This window comes from Erythrolamprus reginae, chromosome 2, assembly GCF_031021105.1.
Source record: "Erythrolamprus reginae isolate rEryReg1 chromosome 2, rEryReg1.hap1, whole genome shotgun sequence".
Classification (NCBI taxonomy): domain Eukaryota; kingdom Metazoa; phylum Chordata; class Lepidosauria; order Squamata; family Dipsadidae; genus Erythrolamprus; species Erythrolamprus reginae.
In genome coordinates this window covers 1,435,239-1,456,270 of record NC_091951.1, presented here as the reverse complement: position 1 = coordinate 1,456,270, position 21,032 = coordinate 1,435,239, and the positions used below count along the sequence as shown (strand labels likewise).

General features: G+C 44.0%; 1 protein-coding gene across 7 annotated transcripts in view; it reads right to left on the bottom strand.

Annotated features, from left to right (window-relative positions):
• Positions 1 to 628: 628 nt before the first annotated feature.
• The window catches only part of LOC139162876 (zinc finger protein 721-like), a 360,849-nt gene continuing 340,445 nt past the window's right edge, over positions 629 to 21,032 (bottom strand). Inside the window, exons 1-6 of one of the 7 annotated variants that reach the window (XM_070743761.1) lie at positions 8,519 to 8,590; positions 7,594 to 8,197; positions 7,238 to 7,352; positions 7,003 to 7,070; positions 6,762 to 6,888; positions 629 to 2,458 (exon numbers count right to left, since the gene is read on the bottom strand). In XM_070743761.1, coding sequence (XP_070599862.1) covers positions 708 to 2,458; positions 6,762 to 6,888; positions 7,003 to 7,070; positions 7,238 to 7,352; positions 7,594 to 8,007 — 2,475 coding nt within the window. In that variant the 5' untranslated portion in view covers positions 8,008 to 8,197; positions 8,519 to 8,590 and the 3' untranslated portion in view covers positions 629 to 707. Of the gene's footprint in view, positions 2,459 to 6,761; positions 7,135 to 7,237; positions 7,353 to 7,593; positions 8,198 to 8,518; positions 8,593 to 12,302; positions 15,513 to 21,032 lie in introns of those variants that run through there. The other 6 variants (XM_070743759.1, XM_070743762.1, XM_070743764.1 and 3 more) reach the window with 6 other exon arrangements.

The window sequence follows — 21,032 nt, the reverse complement described above, 5'->3', positions numbered from 1 at the left end:
CCAGAAGGAGATCAATCATCTGTATCATCTTTGGATTCTGAACAAGAATTAATGACACATCCACGCATGTGTAGAGCGATGCATAGGAAGCAACAACTGAAGGATTATTACAAGAGAAAATGAGGCCACCTGTGGTTTGGTGGAACTCCAGGAATTAGGGCTGCTGCTATAAATAGCAGCGTGTGGGTTTGGCCGTTGTGAAAGAGTATCTGATCGTAGTTCTTCAGGAATCGTGTGTTGCTGTTTTCTGGACGTTTGTTGATTTTTCACGCCTTTGAAACCACAGCAGAGCAACATGTGTGTATGTGTGTGTGTGTCTCACTTCGTTGGAGAAAGAAGGGGTGTGAAGTTTCTTCACAGATGCTAGCTACGTACTTAATGACTGCTTAAGGGAAATTGTACAGACTACCCGGTTGTTTGGGGAAAAGTGCTCTTTGCAATACAAAAAGAGTGCTTAGTTTATTTTGAATTTTGTGATAAAGCACATTGTTTTGAATTTTCAAACCTGTGTGTGTGTGTCTGCAATTTGTACCCTTGAATTTTTGGGAGGCTCCTACCAGAAAGCCCATCAGAACAGGATCCTACCTTCTTCATAGGAATATGATTGTTTAGGATTTAACCATTCCTGTACGTAAACCGCGATTCCTCTTTATTTTGTTTTAGCTGACGCTACAAAGAGCTTTCCAAGTTTGGAATTTTCCAATATTTTATAGTCTACTTTTCTTATGTGGGTTTCTTGTGTGGATCTTTTTATGGCTAATAAGATGACTTCCTTGAGCAAAGGCCTTTCCACATTCCATGCATTTATATGGCTTCTCCCCTGTGTGGATCCTTTTATGGGAAATAAGACTACTACTGTGAGTAAAGGTCTTTCCACACTCCATGCATTTATATGGCTTCTCCCCTGTGTGGATCTTCTTATGGGAAGCAAGTGCACTGCTATGAGCAAAGGTCTTTCCACACTCCATGCATTTATATGGCTTCTCCCCTGTGTGGATCCTCATATGGGAAGTAAGTGCACCGCTCTGAACAAAGGTTTTTCCACATACCAGGCATTTATAAGAATTTTCCTGTGTGTGGATCCTTTTATGTGTAATAAGATGACTTCTTTGAGCAAAGGTCTTTCCACACTCCGTGCATTTATATGGCTTTTCCCCTGTGTGGATCCTGTTATGGGAAATAAGATTACTTCTGTGAGCAAAGGTCTTTCCACACTCCATGCATTTATACGGCTTCTCCCCTGTGTGGATCTTCATATGAGAAGTAACGGCACTGCTATGAGCAAAGGTCTTTCCACACTCCATGCATTTATACGGCTTCTCCCCTGTGTGGATCCTCATATGGGAAGTAAGTGTACCGCTCTGAACAAACGTCTTTCCACACTCCATGCATTTATAAAAAATTTCCTCTGTGTGGATCCTTTTATGTGTAATAAGATGACTTCTTTGAGCAAAGGTCTTTCCACACTCCGTGCATTTATATGGCTTATCCCCTGTGTGGATCCTTTTATGGGAAATAAGATTACTTCTGTGAGCAAAGGTCTTTCCACACTCCATGCATTTATACGGCTTTTCCCCTGTGTGGATCTTCATATGGGAAGTAAGTGCACTGCTATGAGCAAAGGTCTTTCCACACTCCATGCATGTATACGGCTTCTCCCCTGTGTGGATCACCTTATGGGAAGTAAGATGAACTTTTTGAGCAAAGGTTTTTCCACACTCCGTGCATTTATATGGCTTTTCCCCTGTGTGGATCCTCTTATGGGAAATAAAAGCATCCCTTCGAGCAAAGGTCTTTCCACACTTCATGCATTTATATGGTTTTTCCCCTGTGTGGATCCTTTTGTGGCGAATAAGATGAGTTATTTGACCAAAGGTCTTTCCACACTCCATGCATTTATACGGCTTCTTTCCTGTGTGAATCCTTTTATGAGAAATGACATGACTACTTTGAGCAAAGGTCTTTCCACACTCCATGCATTTATACGGCTTCTCCGCTGTGTGGATCCTTTTGTGGATAGTAAGTTGCCCCCTTGTTCTAAAACATTTTCCACAATTCAAACAATTATAAGGCTTCACTTTTGTCTGAATCCCTTTTTGAGATGTCAGGTAGTTATTTCCAAGAGAAAGAATGGATGTCTCATTGTAATTTTGTCTGTTGTGTCTTCTGATAGCATCTTCTCCGTTGTTTTGGGTTAAATATTGTTCATTTACTTCTACTTTAGCTTTAATTAGCTTCACACTTTTCCCAATATATTTTTTCTTTATTTTCTCTTTTTCGGCAAGGATGTATTGCATTGGAGCATCAGTGGAAGATGAGCTTTCCTGATTCCAATTCTTTGACTGGTTTCTCTCAGGGCTTCCCAATTCCATTCGAATTCCAAACTTCTCCATTCCATCTTTATCATTGATCAGCTGGAACAGTTCACAGGAATCTTGATTCTCCTGCCCATTATTACCTTCAAAGCAAAAGGTAATGGAAGGAAATATATAATAAAACAATATATAACATTTCAGATCCAATCAATTAAATATAAAATCTAAAAAAAACCCAGTGCGATTCAATTATAAAGGCACAAATGAGTCTTAAGACTCTTGCAGAAGGCAAGAAGGGTGGGGGTAGTATGAATCTCTGGGGGGAGTTGATTCCAGAGGGCTGGGGCCCACACAGAGAAGGCTCTTCCCCTAGGCCCCGCCAACTGACATTGTCTAGTTGATGGGACCTGAAGAAATCCTACTCTGTGGGACCTGACCGGTCGCTGGGATTCATGTGGAAGAAGGCGGTCCCGTAGGTATTCTCGCGCGATGCCATGTAGGGCTTTATAGGTTATAACCAACACTTTGAATTGCATCTGGAAACCAATTGGCCGCCAATTCAGTCCGTGGAGTGATGGTGAGATATGTAAATGAGATTAATTGTTTTTACTATCAGGAAATTTCTCCTTAGTTCTAAGTTGCTATTCTCCTTGATTAGTTTCCACCCATTGCTTCTTGTACTGCTCTCAGGTGCTTTGGAGAATAACTAGAAGACTCCCTCTTCTTTGTGGCAGCCCCTGAGATATTGGAAAACTGCTATCACCCTGGATCTGGTATGGGTGTCAGTTCGCATAGAACGGAGAACTAAAGTACAGCGATACCTCGTATTACAAACTTAATTGGTCCGTAAGGCGAAAGGTTCGTAAGACGAAAGGTTCGTAAGACGAAAGGTTCGTAAGACGAAACAATGTTTCCCATAGGAAACAATGTAAAAGACATTAATGCGTGCAAGGAAAAAAAAATTGCAAAACTGGCGCTCTGCTGGGCGCCGCTGCCCAGCTGTCACCTTTTGAAACAGTCGGGGGGCTTCTCAGCGTTCTCCCAAACCTGAAAAGTTCTCCAAAAGTTCGGGTTAGGGAGACCGCCGAGAAGCGCCGCCGCCCCGCTTTCACCTTTTGAAATAGCCGGGGGTCTTCTTGGCATTCTCCAGAACCCGAACCTGGAAGTTTGGCAAAAGTTTGGATTAGGCATTCAGGAGGCCGCCAAGAAATGCTGCCGCACGGCTGTCAGCTTTGCAGAAGAGCCGCGGAGCTGTCTGCCGGTCAGGAGGCTCAAACGGAGGTGGGGAATCCTAATAGGGAATTCCATGGGCGGAGCTTCGACGTCACGAAGACGTCCTTCCTGGAGTCCACGTTTCGGCCGGCCAGGAAGGAAGTCTACGTGACGTCAAATCTCCGCCCATGGAATTCCCTATTGGGATTCCCCACCTCCGTTTGAGCCTCCCGACCGCCCGACAGCACCACGGCTCTTCTGCAAAGCTGACAGCCGGGCGGCGGTGCTTCTTGCTGGCCTCCCGAACCCGAACTTTTGCCGAACTTCTGGGTTCGGGTTCGTGAGAACACCGAGAAGACCCCCGGCTGTTTCAAAAGGTGACAGCCGGGCAGCAGCGCTTCTCGGCAGCCTCCCAAACCCGAACTTTGCCAAACTTCCGGGTTCGGCATTCTCAGCGGTGGGTTCGTAAGGTGAAAAAAGTTCGTAAGAAGAGGCACAAAAATCCCGAACCCCGGGTTCGTATCTCAAAATGTTCGTGACACGAAGGGTTTGTATCACGAGGTACTACTGTACTTCAGTGCGAGATCACACAAGACCAGTAGCACAAGAGCTCAACCTACTAATCTTGCATGATCTCACACTGTAGTTCTTTAGACCTGTGTTCTTTTAAGAACTGAGTACTGCACGAGATCCAGGGCAAAAATCTTTGAAACCGAAGATCTTGTGCAGACCTTGGTTAGCAGAAAGCAGAGGTCTACAGCATTATAGTGTGAGATCACGTGAGATCAATCATGCTATACTTTTTACTATAGATCTCATGTATCAATCACTATTTTAGCTTCTTTTTGCTGCAAACGCACAGAAGTAGTTAAAGGGAACGGCCGCTTGCCACATTGTCACAAGGTACCGTATTATTCTGACCATAAGACGCATCTAGGTTTAGAGAAGCAAAACGAGAAATGTTTTTGGCCTCCACAAGTCCTATTCTTGCCCAATCAGTATACAGCGAAGGGAGAATTAAAGGACTTCAGTGCGAGATGACACAAGACCAGTAGCACAAGAACACAGGGTATTAATCTTGTGTGATCTCACAATGCAGCACTTTAGGCAAAAACAGGACCTACGAAGGGTTTGGGAGGCCAAAAACAGGTCTGTAATCGCTCTATAAGAACCACCAACATTCCCACCCACTTTCTTTGTGGAGAAAAGTGTGTCTTATATTCTGAAAAACATTGTAAGCCCCTGCGGAAGGGGATGGAAGAATATGTAGGGTGAATGTTGCAGCACCTCTGCTGTCATAGAAACATAGAAGATTGACGGCAGAAAAAGACCTCTTGGTCCATCTGTTCTGCCATTCTACTATTTCTTGTATTTTAACTTAGGATGGATCTATGTTTATCCCAGGCATGTTTAAATTCAGTTACTGTGGATTTACCAACCACTTCTCCTGGAAGTTTGTTCCAAGCATCTACTACTCTTTCAGTAAAATAATATTTTCTCAAGTTACTTCTAATCTTTCCCCCAACTAACCTCAGATTGTGTCCCCTTGTTCTTGTGTTCACTTTCCTATTAAAAACACTTCCTCCTGAGCCTTATTTAACCCTTTAACATGTTTAAATGTTTCCATCATGTCCCCCCCTTTTCCTTCTGTCCTCCAGACTATACAGATTGAGTTCATGAAGTCTTTCCTGATAAGATTTATGCTTAAGACCTTTCACCATTTTTGTAGCCCATCTTTGGACCCATTCAATCTTATCAATATCTTTTTGTAAATGATGTCTCCAGAACTCCAAATGTGTTATCACCAGCACTCTATACAGAGGGATCACAATTTCCCTCTTCCTGCTTGTTATACTTCTAGCTATTCAGCGAAGCATCCTACTTGCTTTCCCTACTGCCTGACTGCACTGTTCACCCATTTTGAGACTGTCAGAAATCACTACCTCTAAATCCTTCTCTTCTGAAGTTTTTGCTAGCACAGAACTGCCAATACAATAATCAGATTGAGGATTCCTTTTCCCCAAGTGCATTATTTTACATTTGGAAACATTAAACTGCAGTTTCCATTGCTTTGACAATTTATCTAGTAAAGCTAAATCATTTGCCATATTACAGATACCTCCAGGAATATCAACCCTATTGCACACTTTAGAGTCATCGGCAAATAGGCAAACCTTCCCTACCAAACCTTCCCCTATGTCACAAAGATATTAAAAAGAATAGGACCCAGAACAGATCCTTGCGGCACACCGCTTGTAACCTGTCTCTGCTCAGAATACTCGCCATTAACAACAATCCTGATATCTACGCTTCAGCCAACTGCAAATCCACTAAACTATCCAGGGATTAAGTCCAATCTTCACTAACGTTTCTATCAGCTCTTTATGTCATAGGTAAGTATGAATGAGGACCGTGATGCTGCAACACTCGAGGTTCGACTACTGTGACGCTCTCTACATGGTGCTACCTTTGAAGAGTGTTTGGAAACTTCAGATCGTGCAGAATGCAGCTGCGAGAGCAATCATGGGCTTCCCTAGCTATGCCCATGTTACACCAACACTCCACAGTCTGCATTGGTTGCCGATCAGTTTCCGGTCACAATTCAAAGTGTTGGTTATGACCTATAAAGCACTTAATGGCATCGAACCAGAATATCTCCTGGACGGCCTTCTGCCGCATGAATCCCAGCGACCAGTTAGGTCCCACAGAGTTGGCCTCCTCTGAGTCCCGTCGACTAAAGTCACTAAACAATGCCGTCTGCTGGGACCCAAGGAAAGAGCCTTCTCTGTCGCAGCCCCGACCCTCTGGAACCAGCTCCCCCTGGAGATTGGGATTGCCCCCACCCTCCTTGCCTTTCGTAAACTTCTTAAAACCCACCTCTGCCGTCAGGCATGGGGGAACTGAGATATCTTCCCCAGGCCTATATAGTTTATGTATGGTATGTTATGTGTATGTTTTTTAAATTATGGGTTTTTAGTTTTTAAATATTAAATATTAGATTTGTATTGTACTGTACATTGTTTTCTATTACTGCTGTGAGCCGCCCCGAGTTTACAGATAGGGGCGGCATACAAATTTAATAAATAATAATAATAATAATTATCATCATCATCATAGCAAAGAGACATTGACTCTTTCTTTCTTTGGAACATCATAATAGTGGTTTTATAATTTTAAAAATTAACTATAATCTGTCTTCTTGAACTCTCTGATTGGCAATTAGAAAACTCTTACCCAGAGAGACCACGTTCCTACGGTTTTCCAGCATGACTTCCGAATGCAGCGCTTTCTGGTCAGGATCCAGCAGAGACCATTCCTCCTCAGAGAAAGACACAGCCACCTCCTTGAAGGACACAGGACTCTCCAGAACATGGAAAAAAGAACAGAACAAGAGAATTTGCACAAATCCTTCAGGACTGGGCAGCATAGAAATTGAATAAATAAATAAATAAATAAAACCTGTTCCCTTTCTTACTTGTTTTGGAGGTTGAACCGCTGTTTGATCTCCGTCATACAAACCAGAAAGCTTCATTCTTTGTTTCTCTGTAAGGAATAATTTCAAAATGCATAATTCTACGGAGTCTACGGAGAGGGGCGGCATACAAATCTAATAAATAATAAAATAATAATAATAATAATTAACAAAATAGGAGATATTCTATAAAAGGGAAGAGAGAACAAAGGTAAGACAGATGGACAATCTTCATTACCTCCTGTGGTGTCCTGACTTTGATCTTCCCAAGGGATCCTCCAGGGAATTGACCTCTGAGGGGGATTTGATGGATTCTGATTTCCCTCGAGATCTCTGATCTCCACAGTGCAGCACTTCAAATAGGAGGAAGGGAAAAAGAAGCAGAATTAATATATGTCACAGGACACAAAGCAGAATTCCAGATTGGGAACACAACCTTAAAGTCCCCAATTTCCATCCGTGAGGTTGAGGAACAATGTCCTACAAGAATTGGAGAATTGCCATATGTGATGAATGCCAGAGAGGTTTGGGAAGGGGGGCTGAAATATTTACATATGTTCTCTATTCCCTTCTCAGCTCCCAAAAGTGTCTCACCTGCAACTGGACCTGCTCCTTCTGCTCCTCCGCCTGGCTCAGGAGGAGGCCTTCCACCAGGGCCACCGCCTGGGAGCTGGTCTCTGCTCCACACTCCCGCACCCAGCCCTCCATCTCTGGGGGCAGAAGGGACAGGAGATGCTCCAGAACCACCAGGTCCAGCATCTGGGCTTTCGTGTGCTTCTCTGGTCTCAGCCATCGCCTGCACAAGTCGTGGAGTTGGCTGCAAAGTCCTCGGGGACCCTCATCCTCCCGGTATTGGATGGAGTTCCAGGGCAGAACTTCCGAAGGGAGGATGGGTTCTTCCTCCAGTATCTTCTGCCCGGGTCTTGTCCACAGCTTCCCCCACTTCCCAGGCTGAGCGGCTGCAGGGCCTTTTCCACTTCCCCCCTTTGCAACAGGTGGGGTCTCCATCCTTCCTCTGTCCTGCAGAGCAACTCCAAAGGGGCCCAAGGACTCTTGTGGGTCTCCAGACGCCTTTTCCTTCACGGGACCATTTCTGGGAACACAGGACGGATCCCTCCAGGTGATCCCGCTCTTTTCTTCTTCCCCCAGGAGAAAATGGGGCCTTGCAAAGACCACAAATGGCTTCCGGTTTCTGTCTCTGAGGTGGAAGGGAAAACAAAGGCCCAGAATGAGAAGGTGGAATTCAGCCCCTGAGCGACCTTCACCCAACCTGCCCGGAGCCCCAAGAGGCTCATCCCAGCGCAGGTCCCAGGTCCCCCGAGCAGGGCCGGGAAGGAGGCAGCTGCAGAGGCCGCCCCGCTTCTCTCCCCCTCCGGAGACAGGATCGGGCCCTCGGGGAGCCTGGTACGAATCCCGCCTCCTCCGTCTCCTCCTCGCCCGCCTTCTCCTCTCTTGCTGGGTCTCCGCAAGGTCCAGCCCCCTTTCCCCGCTTCTTTTGCAGGGAGCCTCCTCCCCTCACCTGGCGCAGGCCTGGATGTCCTCCCACCGGACTCTCCGTCTCCTACGAGCACCAGCCGTTAAGGAGAGCGAGTGTAGCGTCCAGAGCGGCAACGTTCAGTGATGTCACTTCCGTCTCTGCCTCCTCTGCAAAGCCCCGCCCTGCAATGGGGAAGCGCCTGGAGTTCCCTTCCCTTGGCAGAGGGCGCCCTCTGGTGGCTTTGGGGCAAAGTCCCAAGCTGGGAGAAAAGGCGGGAAAGAGGAACGCAGGGGTGAGGGAAGGGAGGGGGCTCCCTGCCCGGCAAAGGCTTCGGCCTCTGTGCTTCTTCCTCCCTCCCCTTTTCTAGGGGACCCAATGCCTGGAAGGAGGTTCCGGTCTTTCTCCTGAGGCGTTTCTAGGGCGCTTGGGCCCTTCCTCCCCTCGGGGCCCCCTCCCCCTCTTCCCTCCGCTCGGCGTCCCCATTGAGGTCCCACAGATTCGTCCTCTGGGGCTGGGAGAATCCACGTCCTCTCTCTTTGAAGCACCATCCGTGGTTCTGCTGGTGGGGGAGAAGAGGGGGAAGAGAAGGGCGGGGAAGGGCCTTCAGTGCTTTTGGGGGAATGGGGAGGAAAATCTCTGCCTTGATTTGAAATAAACCTTTAAACTCCGTAAATCTCAAACACGTCATAGAAACATAGAAGACTGACGGCAGAAAAGGACCTCATGGTCCATCTAGTCTGTCCTTATACTATTTCCTGTATTTTATCTTAGGATGGATCTATGTTTATCCCAGGCATGTTTAAGTTCAGTTACTGTGGATTTACCAACCACGTCTGCTGGACGTTTGTTCCAAGGATCTACTACTCTTTCAGTCAAATAATATTTTCTCATGTTGTTTTTGATCTTTCCCCCAACTAACTTCAAATTGTGTCCCCTTGTTCTTGTGTTCACTTTTCTATTAAAAACACTTCCCTCCTGGACCTTATTTAGCCCTTTGACATATTTAAATGTTTCGATCATGTCCCCCCTTTTCCTTCTGTCCTCCAGACTATACAGATTGAGTTCATGAAGTCTTTCCTGATACGTTTTATGCTTAAGACCTTCCACCATTCTTGTAGCCCGTCATATTTGGGTTTTTAAAAAAAAAAAAAAACATTCACAGAAGACAGCCAAGATTATCCTGAGGTAAATCGCAAAAAGCACCCAGGAGAAAAAGGCGGGGAAAAGGGGAAACATCCTTTTCCACCCTCAGCAACCAATCAGAGAGCAGATCTCATCAGGCAGGAGCCCGTCCTCACTCAGCCTTCTCCAGCTATTAAATTGGATATTTTAACATTTGAAACGTTCCAAAGAAACAAGAAGCTTTTCTCCATTAGATGGAATTGTCCTTCTAGAAACAGATGCTGACATCATAATTTGCAAAAGCAAAGAAGTTCTGCTGACCAGAGGGATATTTTAGCTTGGATTAAGAGCTGTCTCTTTAAGAGATTGCATGATGGGGAATGTAGTCCCTGATGTTAGAAAAATCCCCAGAGCTCTGTACTATAATAATTAATAATAATAATAATAATTTATTTGATTTGTATGCCGCCCCTCTCCAAAGACTCGGGGCGGCTCACAACAACGATAAAAACAATATTATACTGGCACAAATCTAATATTAAAAAGCTGGCAATATATGTTTTACTTCAATTACCAACTTATTTCATTAGTCCATTTAGTGGGTCTAATTGGACTTCCAAATAGGGTTATTACCTTTGCAAGTTTATAATTACTGGGTTTTATAATAACCATGACCCCATCTGTGTCCCTGACTGACCGACTGCCTAGAGGCCAGAAAAAGCTCCTGCCTTTATGAACTCCAACCCAACTGGAGCATAGTGAAGGCATCAGTGGTTGGTTGCTCCCAGTTCGGCCCAGTTTGTGCAAACTACTAATGAATGTAGCGGATGGCTTCGGCCACCTGTCGCAATGTCGTCGCAGGCAACCCGTGTGTGCTCAGTACTTTCTGCACACGAGCAGAAGGGCCACACATGCACGAAGGGTCTGTGCGCTCCCAACCCGACCCAGTAGCCCAGGTAAGTAGAACCCACTACTTTGTGTGCATGATCTCTCTCTCTCACCATGGGAGCGAATTTATTTATTTATTATTTATTATTTATTATTATTATTTATTTATTATTTGGATTTGTATGCCGCCCCTCTCCGCAGACTCGGGGCGGCTAACAACAGAAGTAAACAGTAAATAACAAAATCCAATATTAAAAAACAGTTAAAAACCCATTATATAAAAAACTATCATCCACATCAAGCCATCCACATCAAGCCATCCAGCAGGGGAGGTTCCAGCTTCTGCCCCCGACTCCTCCAGTTTCTCATAGTCATGTACAACCTCTCCCCCCTACCAGTTAAAATAATATAAATCTCATTTAAAATATCAATACCAAATATCAAAAAGGCAACATTACAAGTGTTGGTTATGACCTATAAAGCCCTTCATGGCACCGGACCAGATTATCTCCGGGACCGCCTTTTGCTGCATGAATCCCAGCGACCGGTTAGGTCCCACAGAGTTGGCCTTCTCCGGGTCCCGTCGACTAAACAATGTCATTTGGCGGGACCCAGGAGAAGAGCCTTCTCTGTGGTGGCCCCGGCCCTCTGGAACCAGCTCCCCCCAGATATCAGTTGCCCCCACCCTACTTGCCTTTCACAAGCTCTTAAAACCCACCTCTGTCGTCAGGCATGGGGGGATTTTTTCTCCCTTCCCCCTAGGCTTATAGAATTTATACATGGTATGCTCGTTGGTATGATTGGTCTCTTAAATTGGGGTTTTAGATTACTTTTTAATATTAGATTTGTTACCTTGCTTTTTATTGTTGTGAGCCGCCCCGAGTCTTCGGAGAGGGGCGGCATACAAATCTAAATAAACTAAACTAAACAATGCATTAATGTAAGATAAATAAGATGGAATAAATCAGCCAGCTCTTGACTATTTCCTATGATGGTTAGAATGGTGATATCAGTCAATAACAGTCCCATGTTTGAGGAGCCTATCACTAAAAGTAGAACTCGAGACAAGGTCAATAATGTCCATAAAAATTAATGTCCATAGAATTAATAGCAATAAGGAAGTCCACTTCAGTCTTAATTCTTCAGTGTTAATTCTATACAATGCTGAAAAACATTCCATTTCTTCTTTGTAAATTAAAGCTGGGATCTAGACTGGTTGCCCCCTAGAGAAGGAACATTTATAGTTTGGGTTTTGTTTTGTTTTTCATAATAAACCCAGTTGCATCTGGGAACATTAAAAATCCTTGTGGATTAGCTGAAAAAAATGCAGCGGTTTTACAAAGTGAAAGTTGTGAGTGTTTCAACAAGAAATGCAAATTATGGATGAGAAAAAAAATATGTGAGCAAGAAAATGGATGGAGAATTTCTAAATAAGTGGAAATGGAAAAGATTCAATTTGATGTTTTATTGAAAACGCCTTCAACTCCGATTGATGGCTTTTAGCAGTGGATTCAGCCTTTCACCTTTCTGAGGTCACTAAAATGAAGATCCAGATTGCTGGGGTCAATATGCTGGCTTTGCACACTGCCCCGAGGTAAAGTGGTAAAGCACTATGGAGGAATATATAAATCTAAGTGGAATTGCTAAGGCTATATAGTTTCTCTCGAGCATGGATACTTTTATGATGAGATAGATGCATGCATTTATACGGCTTCCTCCCTGTGTGGATCTTCTTATAATAATAATAAATAATAATAATAATAATAATTTATTAGATTTGTATGCTGCCCCTCTCCGGAGACTCGGGGGAGCTCAGAATAATAACAATGTTACAATGGAAACAAATCTAATATTGAAAAACAGCGGGAAAAAACCCCATCATTTAAAAACCATGCAACACCCCCATACCATACATAAAATGCAAAAGCCTGGGAAGGTGTCTCAGTTCCCCCATGCCTGCCAATAAAGGTGGTTCTTAAGTAATCTGTGGAAGACAAGGAGGGTGGGGGCAGTTCTGATATCTGGGTGGAGTTGATTCGAGGGCCAAGGCCGCCACAGAGAAGGCTCTTCCCCTGGGGTCCGCCAAGCAACATTGTTTAGTCAATGAGACCCGGAAAAGGCCAATTCTGTGGGACCTTATCGGCCGCTGGGATTCGTGCGGTAGAAGGCGGTTCTGGAGGTATTCTGGTCCAATGCCATGTAGGGCTTTAAAGGTCATTAACAACACTTTGAATTGTGACCGGAAACTGATCGGCAGCCAGTGCAGGCCACGGAGTGTTGGAGAAATGTGGGCAAACCTCGAATTGATGAGGGCATGAGTGCCTGTGAGCAATGACTCCCTGTCCAAATAGGGCCGCAACTCGTGCACCAGGCGAACCTGGGCAAACACCTCCCTTGCCACAGCCGAAAGATGATGTTCCAATGTTAGCTGTGGATCGAGGACACCCAAGTTGCGAACCCTCTCTGAGGGGGTCAATAATTCCCCTCCCAGGGTAATGGACGGACAGATGGAATTGTCCTTGGGAGGCAAAACCCACAGCCACTCAGTCTTGTCTGGGTTGAGTTTGAGCTTGTTGACACCCATCCAGACCCCAACAGCCTCCAGGCACCGGCACATCCCTTCCACTGCTTCGCTGACTGGACATGGGGTGGAGATGTATAACTGGGTATCATCAGCATACTGATGATACCTCACCCTGTTCCTTGGATGATCTCACCAAGCGGTTTCATGTATGTGAAGTGTACCGCTCTGAGCAAAGGTCTTTCCACACACTATGCATTTAGACAAATTTTCCTCTTTGTGGATCCTTTTTACATCATCAAAACAGGCAAAAAGAAAAGGTAATTGAAAGAGAAAACCATAAAGAAAACAAAAACAGATTGTACATAACCCACCCCACCCCACTCATCTCATTGACAGCTTAATTTAAACCCATCAGTTTTATCAGACAGTGACTATCACCAGCGGATATAATTCGGACATAAGTATAACCAGATTTTAAGTAATTTGTATTCTTCAATCCTTTCTCCTATCTACCCTCACATATAATCATTTATTACAATATTCTTAAATAAGTAAATAAATCTAATATTTTTAAAACCCTTTCAAACTTATTCAGGAGTCTTTGCTTATTCAGCTCCCACCCCCTCTTTTGTTCAAGCCGTTCATAAAATTCTTTCCATACTTCATATCTTCTTGGTCCTTAAGCTCCATTGTCATCTTGTCTGCTTCTGCAAAGTCAAGGATCTTTTAAATCAAGCTTCTTTCGGTTGGCATTATTTCCTGTTTCCAATATTGTGTAATTTTTGCTGTTATTATGTGTTGAATTAGATAGTAATGTTCTTTCTTTATTGATTTTTCCAAAATGCCAAGTAAAATTTTTTCCGGTTTCAATTCTAACTTTTGTTGTATCATTTCTTCTAATCTGATCAGAAACTTTTATGTAAAATTATTTTTGGTTTATGTTTGGGGCATAGACTACTATTAAAATTGTTTTTTTATAATCTATCAAAATTTCGATACTTAGGATCCTACCTTCCTCATCGGAATAGGATTGTTTAGGATTTAACCATTCCTGTACGTAAACCGCAATTCCTCTTTTTTTGTTTTTGCTGATGCTACAAAGAGCTTTCCAAGTTTGGAATTTTCCAATATTTTATAGTCTACTTTTCTTATCTAGGTTTCTTGTATGGATCCTTTTATGGGTAATAAGATGACTTCCTTGAGCAAAGGCCTTTCCACACTCCATGCATTTCCATGGCTTTTCCCCTGTGTGGATCTTCATATGGGAAGTAACTGCACCGCTATGAGCAAAGGTCATTCCACACTCCATGCATTTATACGGCTTCTCCCCTGTGTGGATCCTCTGATGGGAAGTAAGGTGACCTCTTTGAGCAAAGGCCTTTCCACACTCCATGCATTTATACGGCTTCTCACCTGTGTGGATCCTTTTATGGGAAATAAGATCACTTCTTTGAGCAAAGGCCTTTCCACACTCCATGCATTTCCATGGCTTTTCCCCTGTGTGGATCTTCATATGGGAAGTAACTGCACCGCTATGAGCAAAGGTCTTTCCACACTCCATGCATTTATACGGCTTCTCCCCTGTGTGGATCCTCTGATGGGAAGTAAGTTGACCTCTTTGAGCAAAGGCCTTTCCACACTCCATGCATTTATACGGCTTCTCCCCTGTGTGGATCACCTTGTGGGTAGTAAGATGATCTCTTTGAGCAAAGACCTTTCCACACTCCATGCATTTATATGGCTTCTCCCCTGTGTGGATCTTATTATGGGAAATAAGATGACCACTATGAGCAAAAGCCTTTCCACACTCCATGCATTTATATGGCTTCTCCCCTGTGTGGATCCTCTGATGGGAAGTAAGATGAACTTTTTGAGCAAAGGTTTTTCCACACTCCATGCATTTATATGGCTTCTCCCCTGTATGGATCTTCATATGGGAAGTAAATGCACTGCTATGAGCAAGGGTCTTTCCACACTCCATGCATTTATACGGCTTCTCCCCTGTGTGGATCCTTTTATGGGAAATAAGGTGAGGACTTTGAGCAAAGGTCTTTCCACACTCCATGCATTTATACGGCTTCTCCCCTGTGTGGATCCTCATATGTGTAATAAGATGACTTCTTTGAGCAAAGGTCTTTCCACATTCCATGCATTTATACGGCTTCTTCCCTGTGTGGAACCTCATATGGGAAGTAAGATTACTTCTTTGAGCAAAGGTCTTTCCACACTCCTTGCATTTATACGGCTTCTCCCCTGTGTGGGTCCTTTCATGGATAGTAAGTGCACCGCTATGAGTAAAGGTCTTTCCACACTCCATGCATTTATACGGCTTCTCCCCTGTGTGGATCCTTTCATGGATATTAAGTCCACTGCTATCAGCAAAGGTTTTTCCACACTCCATGCATTTATACGGCTTCTCCCCTGTGTGGATTCTTTCATGGATAGTAAGTTGCTCTCTTCCTCTAAAACATTTTCCACATTTCAAACAATTATAAGGCTTCTCTTTTGTCTTAATCCCTTTTTGAGATGTCAGGTAGTTATTTCCAAGAGAAAGAATGGATGTCTCATTATAATTTTGTCCGTTGTGTCTTCTGATAGCATCTTCTCCTTTTTTTTGGGTTAAATGGTGTTCATTCGCTTGTACTTTAGCTTTGATTAACTTCACACTTTCCCCAATATATTTTTTTTTTATTTTCTCTTGTCGGGCAAGAATGTCTTGCATCGGAGCATCAGTGGAAGATGAGCTTTCCTGATTCCAATTCTTTGACTGGCTTCTCTCAGGGCTTTCGAATTCCATTCCAATTCCAAACTTCTCCATTCCATCTTTATCATTGATCAGTTGGAACAGTTCACAGGAATCTTCATTCTCCTGCCCATTATGACCTTCAAAGCAAAAGGTAATGAAATGAAATATATAATAAAACAATATACAGTATAACATTTCAGATCCAATTAATTAAATATCTAAAAAAAAAACCAGTGCCATAAAAAACAGTCTTTCCCATTCAATCATAAATGCATAAATGAGTCTTAAGACTCTTGCAGAAGGCAAGGAGGGTGGGGGCAGTACGAATCTCTGGGGGGAGTTGATTCCAGAGGGCTGGGGCCTACACAGAGAAGGCATTTATCTATCTATCTATCTATCTATCTATCTATCTATCTATCTATCTATCTATCTATCTATCTATCTATCTATCTATGTATCCTAGGCCCCGCCAACTGACATTGTCTAGTTGATGGGACCTGGAGAAGGCCAACTCTGTGGGACCTGACCTGTCGCTGGGATTCATGTGGCAGAAGGCGGTACCCTAGGTATTCTGGCCCGATGCCATGTAGGTCTTTATAGGTCATAACCAACACTTTGAATTGCATCTAGAAACCAATTAATAATAATAATAATAATAATAATAATAATAATAATAATAATAATAATAATTTATTAGATTTGTATGCCGCCCCTCTCCGAAGACTCGGGGCGGCTCACAAATTGGCCGCCAATTCAGTCCGTGGAGTGATGGTGAGATACGTAAATGAGATTAACTGTTTTTACTATCCGGAAATTTCTCCTTAGATCTAAATTCCTTTTCTCCTTGATTAGTTTCCACCCATTGCTTCTTGTCCTGCTCTCAGGTGCTTAGGAGAATAAACTAGAAGACTCCCTCTTCTTTGTGGAAGCCCCTGAGACATTGGAAAACTGCTATCACCCTTGGATCTGGTATGGGCGTCAGTTTGCAGAGAACGGAGAACTAAAGGACATAGAAACATAGAAGACTGACGGCAGAAAAAGACCTCCTGGTCCATCTAGTCTGCCCTTCTACTATTTCCTGCGTTTTATCTTAGGATGGATATATGTTTATCCCAGGCATGTTTAAATTCAGTTACTGTGGATTTACCAACCACGTCTGCTGGAAGTTTGTTCCAAGGATCTACTACTCTTTCAGTGAAATAATATTTCCTCACGTTGCTTTTGATCTTTCCCCCAACTAACTTCAGATTGTGTCCCTTTGTTCTTGTGTTCACTTTCCTATTAAAAACATTTCCCTCCTGGACCTTATTTAACCCTTTAACATATTTAAATGTTTCGATCATGTCCCCCCTTTTCCTTCTGTCCTCCAGACCAGGGGTCCCCAAACTTTTTACATAGGGGGCCAGTTCACTGTCCCTCGGACTGTTGGAGGGCCGGACTATAAAAAAAACACTGAACAAATCCCTATGCACACTGCACATACCGTATTTTTCGCTCCATAAGACGCAGTTTTTTTCCTCCCAAAGTAGGAAGAAAAATCAGCCTCGTCTTATGGAGCGAAGATGCAGGCAGGGTGGGGGGGGGAGGCTGCGAACTCCGAAGCGCCATCCCGCCGGCTGGCTGGCTAGCTGCTGCCTGGCCCCCTCCCTCCCGGAGGAGGGTCTCCCTCCTCACCACCAGCGGCGCTCCCCACGCCAGCCAGCCAGCCAAGCCCCGCGCCCGCCGGAACCGGCTCCTCGCTCTCCCCCCGCCGCCCGCCGCGTTTGCAGGAGGTGGGGAGGGTCGGGCGGCCCGCCAAGGCCAGGAGGGACGCCGCTGCCCCCCCTTCCTTCTCTCCGCCTGCCGCTGCGCCGAGAGGAAATGCCGGCAAAGGCTTTTGTCAGCGGAGGCCGGCGAAGGCGATATTCAATGTCGGGGGCGCACGGGCGGTTGGCGCGTTCCCTATCTCCCTGCTAGCCCACTCGGAATATTCAAAATAAGAAAAGCCTTTGCCGGCGAAGGTTTTTCTTATTTTGAATATTCCGAGTGGGCTAGCAGGGAGATAGGGAGCGCCTGCAACCGCCCGTGCGCCCCCGACATTGAATATCACCTTTGCCGCCGGCCCCGCCTCTCCTACAACCCCCTTGCTGAGAGCTCTCGGCAAAGGTGAGGCGGGCAGGGCGTGCGCGCGTCACCGCTAAGAAGAACGGAGAACGAGAGTGAGTGAGAGCAACAGACAGCAAGATAGTGAGAAAGAGAGAGGGAGAGAAAGGGGGGGAGAGAAAGAGAGAGGGGGAGAGAGAGGGAGAGGGAGAAAGAGAGTGGGAGAGGGGGGAGAGCTAGCAAGAGAGGGAGAGAGAGAAAGAGAGAGGGAAAGGGGGGAGAGAAAGAGAGAGGGAGAGATAGCAAGAGAGGGAGAGAGAGAAAGAGAGAGGGAAAGGGGGAGAGAGGGGGGAGAGAAAGAGAGGGAGGGAGAGAGAGGAGATAAAGGAAGAGGAGAGAGAGAAAGGAAGAGAAAGAAAGAAAGAGGGATAGAAAGAGAGAGAGAGAGAGATGCTCAGTGAGCCTTTCTTTGAAGTTGCCTTTCTTTCTTTCTTTCTTTCTTTCTTTCTTTCTTTTTCTCTCTTGCTCTCTTGCTCTTTCATTCTTTTTTCTTTCTCTTGCTTTCTTTCTTTCTCTTGCTTTCTCTCCTTCCTTCCCTCCTTCCATTTCTTTCATTCCCCCTCTCTATTTTTATTTCTCTTTCATTTTCTTTCTCTTTCTTGCTTTCTTTCTTGCTCTTTTTCTTTCTCTCTTTTACCTTCCCTTCCTCTATTTCTTCTTTTCTTTCTCCTTCCTACCTTCTTCCCTCCCTCCCTCCCTTCAGTCCTTCCTCTCTTACTCTCCCCTTTCATAAGTTTCCTTGCTTCCTTCCTCTGTTCCTGTTCCTTCCCTCTTTCTTTCTTTCTTTCTTTCCTTCCTTCCCTCCCTCCATTTCTTGCTTTCCTTTTCCTTCCTCCCTTCTTTCCTCCCTCACTCCCTTCTTTCACTCCTTCCTCTCTTCCTCTCCCCTTTTTGGCTCAAAATATATTTTTTTCTATTTTCCTCCTCTAAAATCTAGGTGCGTCTTATCAGCAGGTGCGTCTTATAGAGCGAAAAATACGGTACCTTGTTTTAAAGTAAAAAACAAAATGGGAATGTACTATTTAGAGGGGGGAGAAGGTCTGAAATTCATATATGCTTATGTTTTGTTTTTAATTTTCTTTTGTTGACATCTGATTGGCTATACAAGGTTTTCTTGACTTATGAAAAATGTATAAAGAAAGAAGGAAACACTTTGGCATAATGGTTAAGTTCGAAATATAATTGGTGTTGCACTTTTTGAAGGAACATTACGGAGGAAATTTAATTTAAAAAATGAATGTAACTGGATGACAAAATTAGAAAAAAAACCTTTGCAACTTTTTTGATGATTGATATTAGTTACTAACAAAATACTGCATTTTATTCATGGAAAATTAGATGGTACACTGTATTGTTTGAATGTATGTTGAGAGAAATTTTTTTTAAAAATTACCCCCCCCCCCAAAAAAACAGTCCTTCCTTCCTCTGTCCCTCCATTCATTTCATTCTTCCTTCCTTCTTTCCTTTCTTCCTTGTTCCCTCCATTTCTCCTTCCTCCTTCATTCCTCTCCACTTCTCCTTCCCTCCCTCTCTTTCCCTCTTCTTTCTCTCTCTCTCTTTTCCCTGTGCTCTTGTTACTCACGGGCGGGCCGAATAATGGCCTCAGTGGGCCGCATGTGGCCCGCGGGCCGTAGTTTGGGGACCGCTGCTCCAGACTATACAGATTGAGTTCATTAAGTCTTTCCTGATATGTTTTATGCTTAAGACCTTCCACCATTCTTGTAGCCCGTCTTTGGACCTGTTCAATTTTGTCAATATCTTTTTGTAGGTGAGGTCTCCAGAACTGAACACAGTATTCCAAATGTGGTCTCACCAGCGCTATATATAAGGGGATCACAATCTCCCTCTTCCTGCTTGTTATACCTCTAGCTATGCAGCCAAGCATCCTACTTGCTTTCCCTACCGCCTGACTGCACTGTTCACCCATTTTGAGACTGTCTGAAATCACTACCCCTAAATCCTTCTCTTCTGATGTTTTTGCTAACACAGAACTGCCCATACAATACTCAGATTGAGGATTCCTTTTCCCCAAGTGCATTATTTTACATTTGGAAACATTAAAATGCAGTTTCCATTGTTTTGACCATTTATCTAGTACAGCTAAATCATTTACCATATTACAGACGCCTGCAGGAATATCTACCCTATTGCACACTTTAGAGTCATCGGCAAATAGGCAAACCTTCCCTACCAAACCTTCCCCTATGTCACTCACAAACATATTAAAAAGAATAGGACCCAGAAGAGACCCTTGTGGCACACCGCTTGTAACCTGTCTCTGCTCAGAATACTCGCCATTAACAATAACTCTCTGATGTCCATGCTTCAGCCAGCTGCAAATCCATTGAACTATCCAGGGATTAAGTCCAATCTTCAGTAATTTATCTATCAGCTTTTTATGTGGAACTGTATCAAAGGCTTTGCTGAAGTCCAGGTAGGCAATATCCACGGCACCACCTTGATCCAACACCTTTGGAGTCCAATATACTTGGACTTCTCCTTGGTCATTGAACTTTTCTCTCCAGAACTCACTCTTTAGAACTGGTGCTGTATTGCTGACCTGATGGAATATCATCTTAATTATTTCCTATATTTTTTGCACTCTATAACTTTAGCACTTTATAACTTTAACGATTTTTTAATAATTATATGTTATTCTATTAAGATCTTGAGAATAACTTAGTGTTCCTATTTTAGTGTAATTGATTTTTTATATTTTTTTAATTGAATCTATATTGAATTTTTAATAATTAATATTTTAGCTAATTTATTAGAAGGGGTTTTTAAAACTAATGAATTATTGGGGTGGGTATGATGATTTGTATGAAATGAATGATTGTTATGGGTGGGCTGGGTGGAACTTTGGTATGGATGAAATAAATGGAAATGGTATGAATGATTTGATTAGCCTACCTGACACTGGAGAGGCAGGAGGGGAGGGGGGCACCGATATCTGAGGTGGTAGAGGGTCGGAATATTCCTGTCCTGCTGGGGAGAGGCAGATATGGCGGGGGCCACAGAGCTAGCCATTCCAGGGGAACGAGAGATCGTTGCTTAATAATGATCCCTTGTTCCGGCTCTGTGAACCCAATCCTGGGTGCTGGTGATGAGTGTAATTCTGGCCCTGGGCTCAA